General features: G+C 37.2%; 1 protein-coding gene across 1 annotated transcript; it reads left to right on the plus strand.

Annotated features, from left to right (window-relative positions):
- Positions 1–6,374: 6,374 nt before the first annotated feature.
- LOC113193162 (phosphoglycerate mutase 1-like) lies at positions 6,375–12,372 on the plus strand. Its single transcript, XM_077795517.1, has 2 exons — positions 6,375–6,435; positions 11,162–12,372. The coding sequence occupies exons 1-2, from the start codon at positions 6,375–6,377 to the stop codon at positions 11,842–11,844; spliced, it is 744 nt and encodes a 247-aa protein (XP_077651643.1). The 3' UTR covers positions 11,845–12,372.
- The last annotated feature ends 303 nt before the right edge of the window (positions 12,373–12,675 follow it).

The raw sequence follows: 12,675 nt of genomic DNA on the forward strand, positions 1-12,675 counted from the left end.
TCCTGATTCTCCTGCCTCAGTCTCCAGAGCTGCTGGGATTACAGCTGTGCACCACCACGCCCAGCTAACTTGCTTTTTAAATTCTTGTATACACATGTGTGTGTGTGTGTGTGTATACACATAAAATTTATAGTCATACAATATTTTAAAGTCAGTTCCAAATTGCTTATTTCCAAATTTTCAATATATATATGTATATATATGTATACATATATGCACACACACATATATATATTCTGCAATAAACAGATTTTTACATTTATGATTTATGATAAACTTTAAGGACATAAAGTGATGTGATGGACTTAAAGACCATGAAATGGATGCATTTTGTTGTGAATTGTTAGCTTCAGTATGGAAATCAAGTGCCCTACTTCTGCATAATGTCAAGAATACAACCTTCCCTACATACTGATCCAGAATTACTGCTTTAGGCTAATTCACCAGATCTGAAAGCAAAGGTCCTGCTTCAGTGTTCTTAATACTAAGAATGATAACCATAATTGCAATATTGAGCATACTTTGTTCCAAATGCATGTCATTAAAAGATGGGCCTGGCTCTCCCCTTTTTCTTGAATTCCTGCCTCAGGGCAAAAGATCAGAAACTCCCCTACAGATATGCCCTAACAATATTCAATGAGCAATAGGCAATGCTGAGTTTTCTGTGCCTCGGGGGCTTCACCATTTTTACAGAGAAGTAAGATTGAAGGATTATAGCCTAAAAGGAATTCCTTAGATTTCTGCGCAGCTTCAGATTCCACGCATGGAGGGTCTCATTAAGGATGCCATTGTGATACATGCCTGGAAGGAGAGGATTGACAGTTATTTTGATTCTCAGGAGTGACAGTTTGGATTTGGGCTTTTGCAAGGTGTTGCTTTAACATTCAGCCTGATACCTTCCGGAAGTCACCTGTCATCACTCATTTGTAGACTAGAGGCTATCTAGGAGGCTCTGGGCTTGCATTCCCTCTGACTACTGCCTCATCCTCCTTCCCATTCTTGGTCCAGCCCTTATCTCTAGCCCTTCCTTCTATCAAGGAATCCAGGATTTTGTTCTGTTTGGCTTTTTTTCCCCCCTGGAACACAGAAAATAGATAAATGTCTTTAACTGTCACTATTTTCAAGATCACAAAGTTCAGGCAAAATTCAGCACTGTCGTTCATATCCTCATTTTTTTTTAAAATTTTTGTTTCTAATCTGACTGTTCTTTTTGGAAATGTGGTTTCCAACTCTCTCATGCCTAAACTTCAAATTCATTAGTTGGTTTGTCTTTATCTCTCTGAGCTCTTGTGTTAAATGAAGTTTTTTTCCCTTGAAAGTTTCTATCATTTTTATTTAAAAAAAAATTTTAACATATAAAATTGAGCAAAATTGTACAAAAGAGAGTGATGCCAGCTCCAATGCAGCCATCTGAACTGAGAGTTTAATGAAGTTCTCCAACGGACAAGAGCAAAGAGACAGAAAAGGGAAAGGCAAGGAAAAAAATTATTATTTTTTTAACACAATCAAGTCAAAGTTATAAATATATGCTTCTATGGAAAATAATTTTTTATAGAAACACAACACATGTAGATGACTCAAGCTGTATGTAAGGAGTGACTGACCCTGCTTACTCACTTCTTTATATTAGATCCACTGTCCACAGATAATGTTTTACTCTTTCACTGTTGAGAGCCATCTGTGGGCTGTGTGTGGACTATATTGTGCATTGCAGCCTGGTGAATAGGATAAGCTAGTGTCTGGGAACTTCCAGTGGACATTTCCTCTGTGTAAGACAGCCCAGACACATTGCGAGCCCTATTCCCCTCTGCCTGGTTCCACATAGCACCGGAGATGGGGTGACCTGCTACAACCACCCAGATGCACAGCCCTCTGAGATGGATGTGACCTACCAAGATGCCAATCAACCTGCTGGCTGCACCTCTGAAACCTTATCCCTGCCTTTGATGTATCCCTTTAAATAAGCCCTGGGAGCCATCTTCTAATTGTCTAGCTCCAGCTCCTGTGTGGACTGGGCTTATCAGGGGCTCCAACTTTTTGAAACTACCTTTCTTACCTTGTCTTTTGTTCTTCACTAGTTAATCTAGACTTCAATTTCTTAGGTGTCTTACACCCTCCTTGGCAGGATGAAGAACCCCTTAATGAGGCGCTGGCTGCCTCCCCAAAGGTAGCAGTTAGACTTGAGCAGTGGTGAGGGGTTTAAGAAAATACTTAGTGGAGAGCAAATCAGTTGAACAGCAACCCCTGTCTCAATGGCTCTGCAAAGTCTGCTAAGGTAGTTATTTCAGGACCCTTGCCTGATCTCAGCCCTATAAACTATTCTTCTTATAATAGGAGGAAGGTAGATACATTTAGGAGAAGACAAAGTCATGTTTTCTCAAAAAAGGCTGGCTTCTAAGACATTTTCAGCAAGACCCTATGCAAACAAGATAGAAGAGGAAGATGCCTAGACTCAGGAAAATGGGATGATTAAGGCTGGAGCCCACCGACCATAAATTCTGTAAAACCAGTTCCTATGAGGATCTGCAGTCAAGCCAAGATGACCAAAAGTTGTCCTCAGTTTATTAGCTAATGTTGTCTGTCAATCCAGAGCAGAGAGGTGATACTTGAGTGGGATCTTCTAATAATCTCCCTCCTACCCCAGTAAAAGCTGGGATGCAAATAAGTGACTTGTTGCTCTCCTCTTCTTCCCCCTCTTCTTCTTTCTCTTCTAATAAACTTTGCTGTACTTTTACTAAGTCTTGTGTCTTGGTTGAAATTCTTTCATGCAAAGACACAAGAGCTGGGGACACAATGGAATCTTTGGTAAGATCTTATCTCAGGTATCATCTCCATTATCAATGACTTATTTTGTTGAGTTAATGAAAGTATTTCTTTTCTTATTAGTATAAATAGTATTTATTAATTCCTTGTAGGATAATACTACGTAGTTCTATGTCCTTCTCATATGATATATTGCTATTTTAGTCAAATCTATAATATGTTAAATATTTTGTTGAAACTCTACGTAAAATTGTAACATATCTTTTCCTGTGTGTGTTTTTTTTTTTCCCTTGGAGTTAACAATTAACTTTTCCCCTTACAGTCATTGCCCTTTTTAATAATTTCACTGTTGGTTCACATCTTCATTATATCTGGCATTTCATCTCAACCATATTTTCCCATGGTCCTGGATTCTCTTCTTAGTCTTTTCCAATCTTTACCATTAAACTCTATATGTACTGCACAACTTCCATCTAAATTTTTCTTTTTATTTTTTTCTGGGTGAGATCTACTATTTCCTTAGCTTCATCTTTCTTGGTTTACTTTTCCTTTTTGAAAAACTCACATTATAAATAGGACCCTACGATAAAATATGGTTGTAAGGGACAACTTTTGAGTCTGAAAATGTCTTCATTCTACTCCTTTATGTAATCAGTAGTCTAGATAGGTGTAAAAGTGTACGCTAAAAATCATTTTTTCTTTGTAACTTTGAAGGCATTTCTTCAAAGCAATGGCTTTCTAGCATACAGCACTGCCATTAAAATTTCTGTTGTTATTTTCTTACTGCTTCTTTGGGAACAGTCTACTTTTCCACTGGATGGCTTTAAATATTTTTACTTTATACTTAATGTTCCAATATTTCCCTTTAATTTACATAGGCCCTATGGTCCATGTTTTTTTGTTCTTGGTTCCTTGAATTAGCTTTCTTTTTCATCAGGAGTAATTTTTTCCCTGCTAGCTTCTCTCTTCTTTTCTCATTCTCTTCTTAATGTTCCGGGTTTCCTCAAAAATTTGGCAACTTTTGATTGTCTCTTAATAGTTACATATGAAAAACTGAAAAAAGGAATACCAGTCCATTGCTGGTAGGTTAGGTTTTCCATCAATAGTGCTATTTCTTTAGGGAAGATATTTTTGATTCATTGCCTGGGACAAATTTAGCTTGTGAGTTTTGACCTTCAGTTTTCAAGCGAATTTTCTTATATACAAATTTTCTCCCTGTTTCCAGCACCTTCCTAAGTGCTTTAGGTTTCCTAAGAGTATGCCTTTTGGGATCTTGCCCATCAGTGACTTTCCCTCACCTTTGTGTCCTTCTGTGATTGGTCCAGTCTGGTCTCCTCTTCCCTTCTTTTGTTACAGATCTTCATGCATTGCTTATGTTCTAGATGCTCCTAGGAATGTAGTTTTCATTCTCTCCTCCTTGAATGTTTTTGATTGGTATCCATAACTTTTTATTACCATACCTTTATTTATTGGGCTTTGGTAGTAAAAGAAGATAAATAAAGGTAGTCAATAGGGAGGTTCCTTCATATGCCTTTAAGTGTGAAAATGGGGGTTTTAAAACTTTGTTCTTTAGCATCACTAATCTACCTGGTCTAGATTAAAACAAAAACAAAAACAAACAAACAAAAAAACCCTTATCATTACAGCACTCTTTAAACATATCCACCCAGGAATTCACAGCAAAATCTTGAAAGTTGTGAGGGGTTAAAATATATAATATATTGCCCCCAAATATACTGTTCTGGCATATTAACTATTTTGAATTAAAGACACTTGAAAATTAACACTGCAAGATCACACTGACCTTTATTCTCTTTCATAAAAGTATGAGATGAAATATCTGTGTTAAGACATCTTTCTTGAACCAAAGGAAAATAACATTCTTATCAATAAGGAGGAAAGATGAAGCTGAAACCAGAATTAAAGACAGGCAATTAGTGCAGATGGTAATCAGGTTGGATTGAGAAAATGGAGGCTGGTTTGAGAAAATGGAGGCCAGTTGAGTCCAGGAAGTTGGAGACCTCCTCTGGGAAATTGAAATATTAATGTCTCCAGAGACTTTGATTACCAAAATTATCTGTCCCTCCTAAAAGATTGTTAATGAAGAACCCCCTGGACAGGGGGCTGCTAATTAATGTCCCCTGGGCTGCTGCTCCCTTCCTGACCCCCTCCCTTCTGCCTGATCACTCCATTTGGCCCTTCCCCTGCCCATCTGCTTCTCCTCTTTTGGCCATCCCACTTATGTCTCCTGGGCCTAGTCATGTATATAGGAAGGAGAGAGATAAAGGGGGAAAGAGCAGGAGAACAAAGAAAGTCTAAAATGTATAAAAGAGGCAGGACGCTCTCACTTCTTTGGATACCAGGATACCAGCTATGGCGCCCTTCTCCCTCCTGGGAGAAGTCTGTGTTACTATTTTTTAAATAAAAGATGCTTTATATGTTTGCCTCGGTGTGCTTCTCTAATGTTTTCGATAACTGGGGTATCAAAGCTATGGGAAATCTGTATAATAAGCCTGTTAAACTAATTCTTCTCAATTTGTCTCTGATAACTGGGAGTATCAAAGCTATGGGAAATCTGTATAACAAGCCTGTTAAACTAATTCTTCTTCTTTCACTTCAATAACCAATTAATTACCCTAACACAAATCCCTTTGGCTTGTCACATTTTACAACTTGTTATTCTTTGGCCAATTCAGTATATAAGTGATTACATCTAACTACTTCTATGGGACCTCATTTCCTTACGAGGGCTCCCATGTCATGTAAAACTTTTATTTTAATAGATTTATATACTTTTCTCCTGTTAATCTATTTTATGTCAACTTATTTCTTGGAGTCAGATGAGACCCTAAGAAAATGGAGGTAGAGTTTGCATGCCCTAAATTACCATCTATAGATTTTACTTAAAATAAGTAAAAATCTGTACTTTATACTTAACATCATTTGACATCCTGTGTGGACCTTATATAAATTCACAATAACATTCTTGAGCCTGAGACATTCTGATCCTCACAGTCTCATTAAAATGTTCCTGTCATGTATGAGGCAATGTACTGAGAATGGAACATCTTCAGCTGAGATAAGTATTTTCACTACACTTTTCTTATGTGATTTGGACATACTGTTCAACATCTTTTAACTTTGTTTACTGGAGAAGTTGGATAAAAAATCATTTTAAAGTCCTTTTAATATGAGGATTTCATATTTCTGTAATTCCCAATGAGCTGGTATGCGTAGCCTGAATTCCACAGACCATTTCAATGTCAAGAGTTGTGTCAATGTCTGTGCACACTGGAAATCCAAAAATTTTCCTAAATGAAAACAACTGGAATTGAAATTCATATTCAGTTATTCAATCAAACCATGAACCAGTCTTCAATAGTATGCTTTTTTATAGGCCAGACACAATTCTAAGTTGGGGGAAGAAATGTCTGCCTTCATAGAACATATGTTCTATTGGGAAAAGACAGAATACAAAAGTCATAAAATGTGTATTCAAAATAATTGTGATAGGTGCTACACTGGAAGTAAATAAGGCAAGAAAGTTTAGTTATGCCATTTGAGATGGGGTGTCTAAGAAAAATGTTCCCTGTGAGGTACCATCTAAGCTGATGAACCTGAAGGAAGAGAAGATATTTGCTAAAAGCAGAGCTAAGAGAATTACAGGTAGAGGTAATAGCTAGTGTCAAGGCTTCCAGGCAGAAAATTTAAGGTTGTGAGAAACTGAAAGGAGCCATCTTGAGTCCAGTGATGAGGAAGAGAGTCCAAAGGCAGGCTAGGGAGAGGTTGAGACTCTTCTAAACCAAAGTAAGGATTTTTTGTTGTTGTTGTTGTTAAATTTGGGATTTTACTCTAAAGGTGTTGATGAACATAACCATGCGTTGACATTACAACCTGCTCATTTCACATCTTGTGCTTGCTGTTTGATTTTTCTCTTTAAGATTTCATCTTACTGCAGAGTGGTAGCCATCAAGATACAAACAATAAAACATCATGGAGAGGATATAGAGAAAAGATACACTGTTGGTGGGATTGTAAATTAGTATAACTATTATGGAAATCATTAAGGAGGTTCCTTCAAAGACTGGGAATGAAACCACCATCTGACTCACCTCTACAACTCTTGGGTATTTAACCTAAAGAAGTAACATCAGCATACTCTAGAAATACATGCAGACCTATGATGATAGTAGCACAATTCATAATAGTCAAATTATGGAACCAGCCTAGGTGTCCATCAACAGATGAATGAATAAAGAAATTGTGGCATTTATACATAATGGAGTTTTATTCAGCTGTAAAGAAGAATGAAATTGTGTCACTTCCAGGAAAATTGATGGAACTAAGGACTATTATATTAAGCAAAATAAGCCAAAATAAGAAGGTCAAAGGTTATATTTTTTCCTCTTATATGTGGAAGCTAGATAGAAAAAAGGAAAAGAAGGGTGCATGTGTGTGTGTGTTGGTGGGGAGTCTTGTGAAAATCTAAAGATCATTAGAGTAGAGGAAAGGAACCAGGGGTAAGGAGGAGGGAAGGGAAAGGGAAAATACTGGACAAATTATATTGTTATATTGTATACATGTATGATGATGTGACAACACATCCAACTATATGTACAACTATAATGTACCAATAAAAAATATGAAAAAATTTCCGTATTTAGTACTTACCACCATCTCCTGTATATATATTTTCTTATTGTTTATTTTCTGCAGTTCTCATTAGAATGCAAGATGTATATCATTTTGTATTTTTATTGATTTGTTTCTCTAGGAGATGAAAAACTCCCTAACATGTTGTATACTCTTAATAAGTAATATTGAGTTAATTTATAAATTTTGTTAGTAAAGAACTTAATAGAGCAGGAAGATCAAAAAGATGCTATAATAAGAATCCACATGGATAGGTTGTATTTAGACAAGAGTGACTGGAATAGAAAGAAGTGAAAAATTCAAACTTTGTTTTGGATGTTTAATTGAGGACATTGCATGATGGGCTGACTGTGGAAAACACTGCAAATATGAGGAATCAAGAATGGTTGATTAATTTTTTTTCTAGCAATTGCATAGTATTATGGTATTGTTTTCTGTAATGGGAAAGTTATATATATTACACACACACACACAAACACACACATATAAAACACTCATGAGAGAATGACTTTGAAAAATAGAACTTCGAGATTCATCATCATAAAAATGAAAAATTATACCCCTTCTGATTCAAATGTATGATATGTCAAGATCATTGTACTGTCATGTGTAACTAATTAAAACAATTTTTTTAAAAAAGTTGGTACATATAGCTACTGATGTTTATAAGGTTACCTAGAATAAGGATATACATTGAGAAAAATAGGGGTGTCAGGACCAAGAAATGTGGCCTCACAGTGGTGAGGTCATAAGAAGAGATGGAGAAAGTCACTTCTCCATAGTGAGCCTAGGAAGGAACTTATTGGGGAGAGCAAGGAAGACGAGCCAAGACAGACATGAACAAATTGGTTGAATGCAGCTGAGAGATAATAAAGTGAGGACATAGAAGCATCTATCATTTCTGAACAATAATAGATGCATGTGAGGGCTTGGAATAAAAGTCAGGTAAAAAATGATGGAAAGTGAAAGAGAACTGGGGAAGAAAGCACATTTTATTGTGAATGGGGGAGACGAAATACAGCAATAGGTAAAGGGAGGTAAGAGGATAGCCATGGGAGTAAACTCTTCAGCTGACAGTGAATAATCGGGGAGGTGTTATGTGGACATGAATTAACTATTTTAAAGACATGATGTTTCTATAAAGCTCAGCAGTCAAAGCTATTTAATTACATTATTTCTCAAGATATCTTCATTTTACAAGTTTCTAAGGTCCTAAGGGTAGCTTCTGAGGTGAAGCAATGTTCTGAATCTCAGGCACTGTGAAGTTTTGCCTAGAATCTTGGCTCTTTTTGGTACTTACCACATGGCTCTGAGACTTCATCTACTGAACAATAGTAATACCTGTCACACAGGGTTATTGTGGATAATAATGAAATACTATCTACAGGAATCGATCAGAATAATTTATAATTGTTCAAAAAGATGAAACAGATATTTACTGAAGTATACATGACAGAATTATTGGTCATAGTGTGGGTTCTATTTCCTGCCCCCAAACAGTGATAAATAATAAATGCCTTAAAGGAAAAATTTACATTTGACCCATTTTTGTGTCCTCAGCATGATCAATGTGCTTGGCTCAGAATATGATGCTCATATATGTCTGTTGGATTAAATGTTAAATGATGAGACATAAAGCAACTTCCTATAAATTATAGAGCAAGACAGAACTAAATATGACTACATTCATTCTGTTTTGTAGTTGTGCCTTTGATAAACTACAATGGGGAATGGTTTTCTTACAAAGGACCCATTTGGATGTGCAGCTCTTTTTTCCAATTTGCCTAAAGTCATGTAACCATGTTTTAGCTCCAATCTCCTTAAGAGTTTCACTATTGTTCATGCATGACTGGACAAGAATAATTTGTTGTCATTTTACCTTTAATCATGTTTGGATGTAAACATCTCATTTCAGTCCTGAGAGTCCATCAGTAAAGTCTTTGAGGTTTGATTTTGAACATTTTAGTCTTTATCACGTGTTCTAAATGGTTCTACTGCAGTTCATGAAGACTCTTTAAAATTCAGACATTAAACTTGTCATGGAGTTGTAGGAAATGGACCCCAAAAGTGTTTTCCATCGTGTCAACTTGTTGGAACCTGGTCTAGACAATGCCTTACGGTTTTGGTCTAGGCATGTGTCTAGGCCTGTGATTATCACTTACTCTGTGATTAACTTTCCTTCCTCAAGCCAGCCAAGCTCTTTTCATGGCTACTGCTCTTTGAAGACTTAGGTAGTTGAATATAAAATAGGATTTTCAGCAGATACATTTTCCTCAGTCTGTCAGGACAGGTCATTAGTTTTGTCCTCCACTGGGAAATATATGGACATCTATTAACAAATTAGATTTGGGTTAGATTAGGTTAGATTTAAGAGGAAGGATCTTTTCATTTGAGTGGAACAATTGAAATTAACAAGAGGTAAGATTTAAGTATAGCATTTGTCTTTTGCCCATTGAAAGATTTTGTATCTAATAAAATAAAGTTTCCAAAAATAAATTAGAGTCTCCAATAATCAGAAAAAGGGCACTTGCTGCCTTTTAAAGAATATTGACATATCAATAAAAATTATTAAAGACATTAGAGGGGCCAGACTATGTATAAAGGATAAAACTATAAATCCTGGATCTGTAGTAAATCTTGGCTTCAGAACACTGTGGTTCATTAGGTAGAATAGGTTTTTAGAGAATATTACATACATAGGTAGGGAGCGGGTAGTACTCTTTATATCTCAGATTTATGAGGCTGTATATTATTTGGTAATAGATACTAACACCTTAAAATATTCATACAATTTAATTTTATCCCTAAGAGTAAACCTAAATAAAAATTTTGAATTGTCTGTTCTACCTCAAAAAACTAACTAATCAATTCTCCATATTCCAGATATTTAATATAGCAATGTTTTTCATTTAAAATACTGAAGAGTTGAAAGAATGTCAATAGTCAAAGTAGGGAGTTTTATGAAAATATTATGTAATTACTTAGAGGATGTTTAATGAAAAATTTATAATAAGCTAAGGGAAAAATCTCATGTTTCAGTATTAATTGTGAAAAGCAATGCATAATTTTTATATATAATGAAAAGAAAATAGATCGGAAGGAAACATTTATCAGTGATTATGAATTTTTATTTATAACTTTATATGCTTAATTTTTTGTAATTGATAAAGTGCTACCTTTATCACTAGAAACAGGTGAAATATAGTTGTGTATAGAGAGCTCAGTTTAGTAATCATAATTTATCCTATAACAGTGGTCACTTGTGATAGCCTCTTGATGTGGTGTCCTCCTGTCTAAAAGTAGTTTTTGTGTTCTTTAAACCCTTTGATCAAATTCCCTTTGAAAGTAGCATGGCCTTGTAAGTCCTGGCTTTATAGCTTTCTCAGATGAATGATTTTCAGATGTTATTTTTTTTTAATCAAGTAAATTTTATAAAATGCTACTTTCCCCCTTCATATCTAGAAATAAATTTGTCTTAAAAGTTTAACCAAAATCCACATATGAAATAATTTGGTTTTGGTTACTAAGCTATTGATAATGTCTGACCTTATTAAGTGAATTTTTTTCTTAGTCCCATTATGAAAATGGCCTAACATTTCTTGGAAAAGTAAACTCCATCTTTATTTGGGATTGAGACTGTGCATAATTTGGCAAAATTGGGAATCTCTGCAAGCTCTAGTCGGCGCCGCATCCTTACCTCGCCGCCACGGCTGCCTACAAGCTGGTGCTGATTCGGCACGGTGAGAGCGCCTGAGCCCGGCGGGCCACGAGGAGGCGAAGCGCGGCGGGCAGGCTCTGCGAGATGCTGGCTATGAATTTGACATCTGCTTCACCTCAGTACAGAAAAGAGCAATCCGAACCCTCTGGACAGTGCTGGATGCCATTGACCAGATGTGGCTGCCAGTGGTGAGGACTTGGCGCCTCAATGAACGGCACTATGGGGGTCTGACTGGCCTCAATAAAGCAGAAACTGCTGCCAAGCATGGCGAGGCCCAGGTAAAGATATGGAGGCGCTCCTATGATGTCCCACCGCCTCCAATGGAGCCTGATCACCCCTTCTACAGCAATATCAGTAAGGATCGTAGGTATGCAGACCTTACTGAAGATCAGCTGCCTTCCTGTGAGAGTCTGAAGGACACCATGGCCAGAGCTCTGCCCTTCTGGAATGAAGAAATAGTCCCCCAGATAAAGGAGGGGAAACGGGTTCTGATTGCAGCCCATGGCAACAGCCTTAGGGGCATTGTCAAGCATCTGGAGGGTCTCTCTGAAGAGGCCATCATGGAGCTGAACCTGCCAACTGGTATTCCCATTGTCTACGAATTGGACAAGAACTTGAAGCCCATCAAGCCCATGCAGTTCCTGGGGGATGAAGAGACCGTTCGTAAAACGATGGAAGCCGTGGCTGCACAGGGCAAGGCAAAGAAATAAAGGCAAGATCGCAGACTACTGTACCAAGGAAGACCCTGTCCATCCATTCCTTTGCACCTCTCTCCTGCATCACCATACTGACCACATCTGTGGGCATCTTAAGTTGTAGCTGCAGATGGGGACCAGTAGCTCCCACTTTAATTTTAGCATTTTGTCTCCTGCACCCACTCCCTTTGTAGACTGTAATCAGAATAGAAACTCTGGGGCACAGGTTCTCAATCTAAGCCCAGGGAAGGCTCCTCATATCCAGAAGAGTTGAGGTTGTAGTTGTTGGGTTTTTTTCCTTGAGAAAAGTAGGGAGGAATTGTGGCAAGGCATGACCAATGAGAAGAAACCAGAGAGCCTGTTTGTGTTTCAAAGAGCCAGTTCTGTACTCTTCTGTATTCAGGTCACTGGGAAGATGGGAAGCAGGGTGCTCTAGTCATTCCAGTGGAATACGAAAGTAATCTGCATGGTAATTTAAGAAAGACAACTCCCTGACCCCAGAGGAGCTGGCTCCAGAATATTGGGATCAACCCTAACTTTTGTTACATTTACTTTCACTAAAGAAAAAGTATATATATATAAATAAATACTAAAAAAAAAAAAAAAAACCCTTCTGGGTTTTTTCTAGTGGTGGTTAGTCCCACATGTGGTCACCAGAAACTAAGCCATTCCTCACACCAATATGGGATAAGCTCCTTGGCCTATAAGGTGCAGGAGTGTATCTTGCTATATATCTTAGAGAATCTCTCCTCTGCCTTGTTTTGTGGCAGTGAAATGCCTCTTGATCATGTCCAAGCGTGTCTTTTACTGTGTCTGATTTCCGAGTCTTGTTCCAGTTGCTTGGCC

This window comes from Urocitellus parryii, chromosome 2 (assembly GCF_045843805.1).
Source record: "Urocitellus parryii isolate mUroPar1 chromosome 2, mUroPar1.hap1, whole genome shotgun sequence".
NCBI lineage: Eukaryota > Metazoa > Chordata > Mammalia > Rodentia > Sciuridae > Urocitellus > Urocitellus parryii.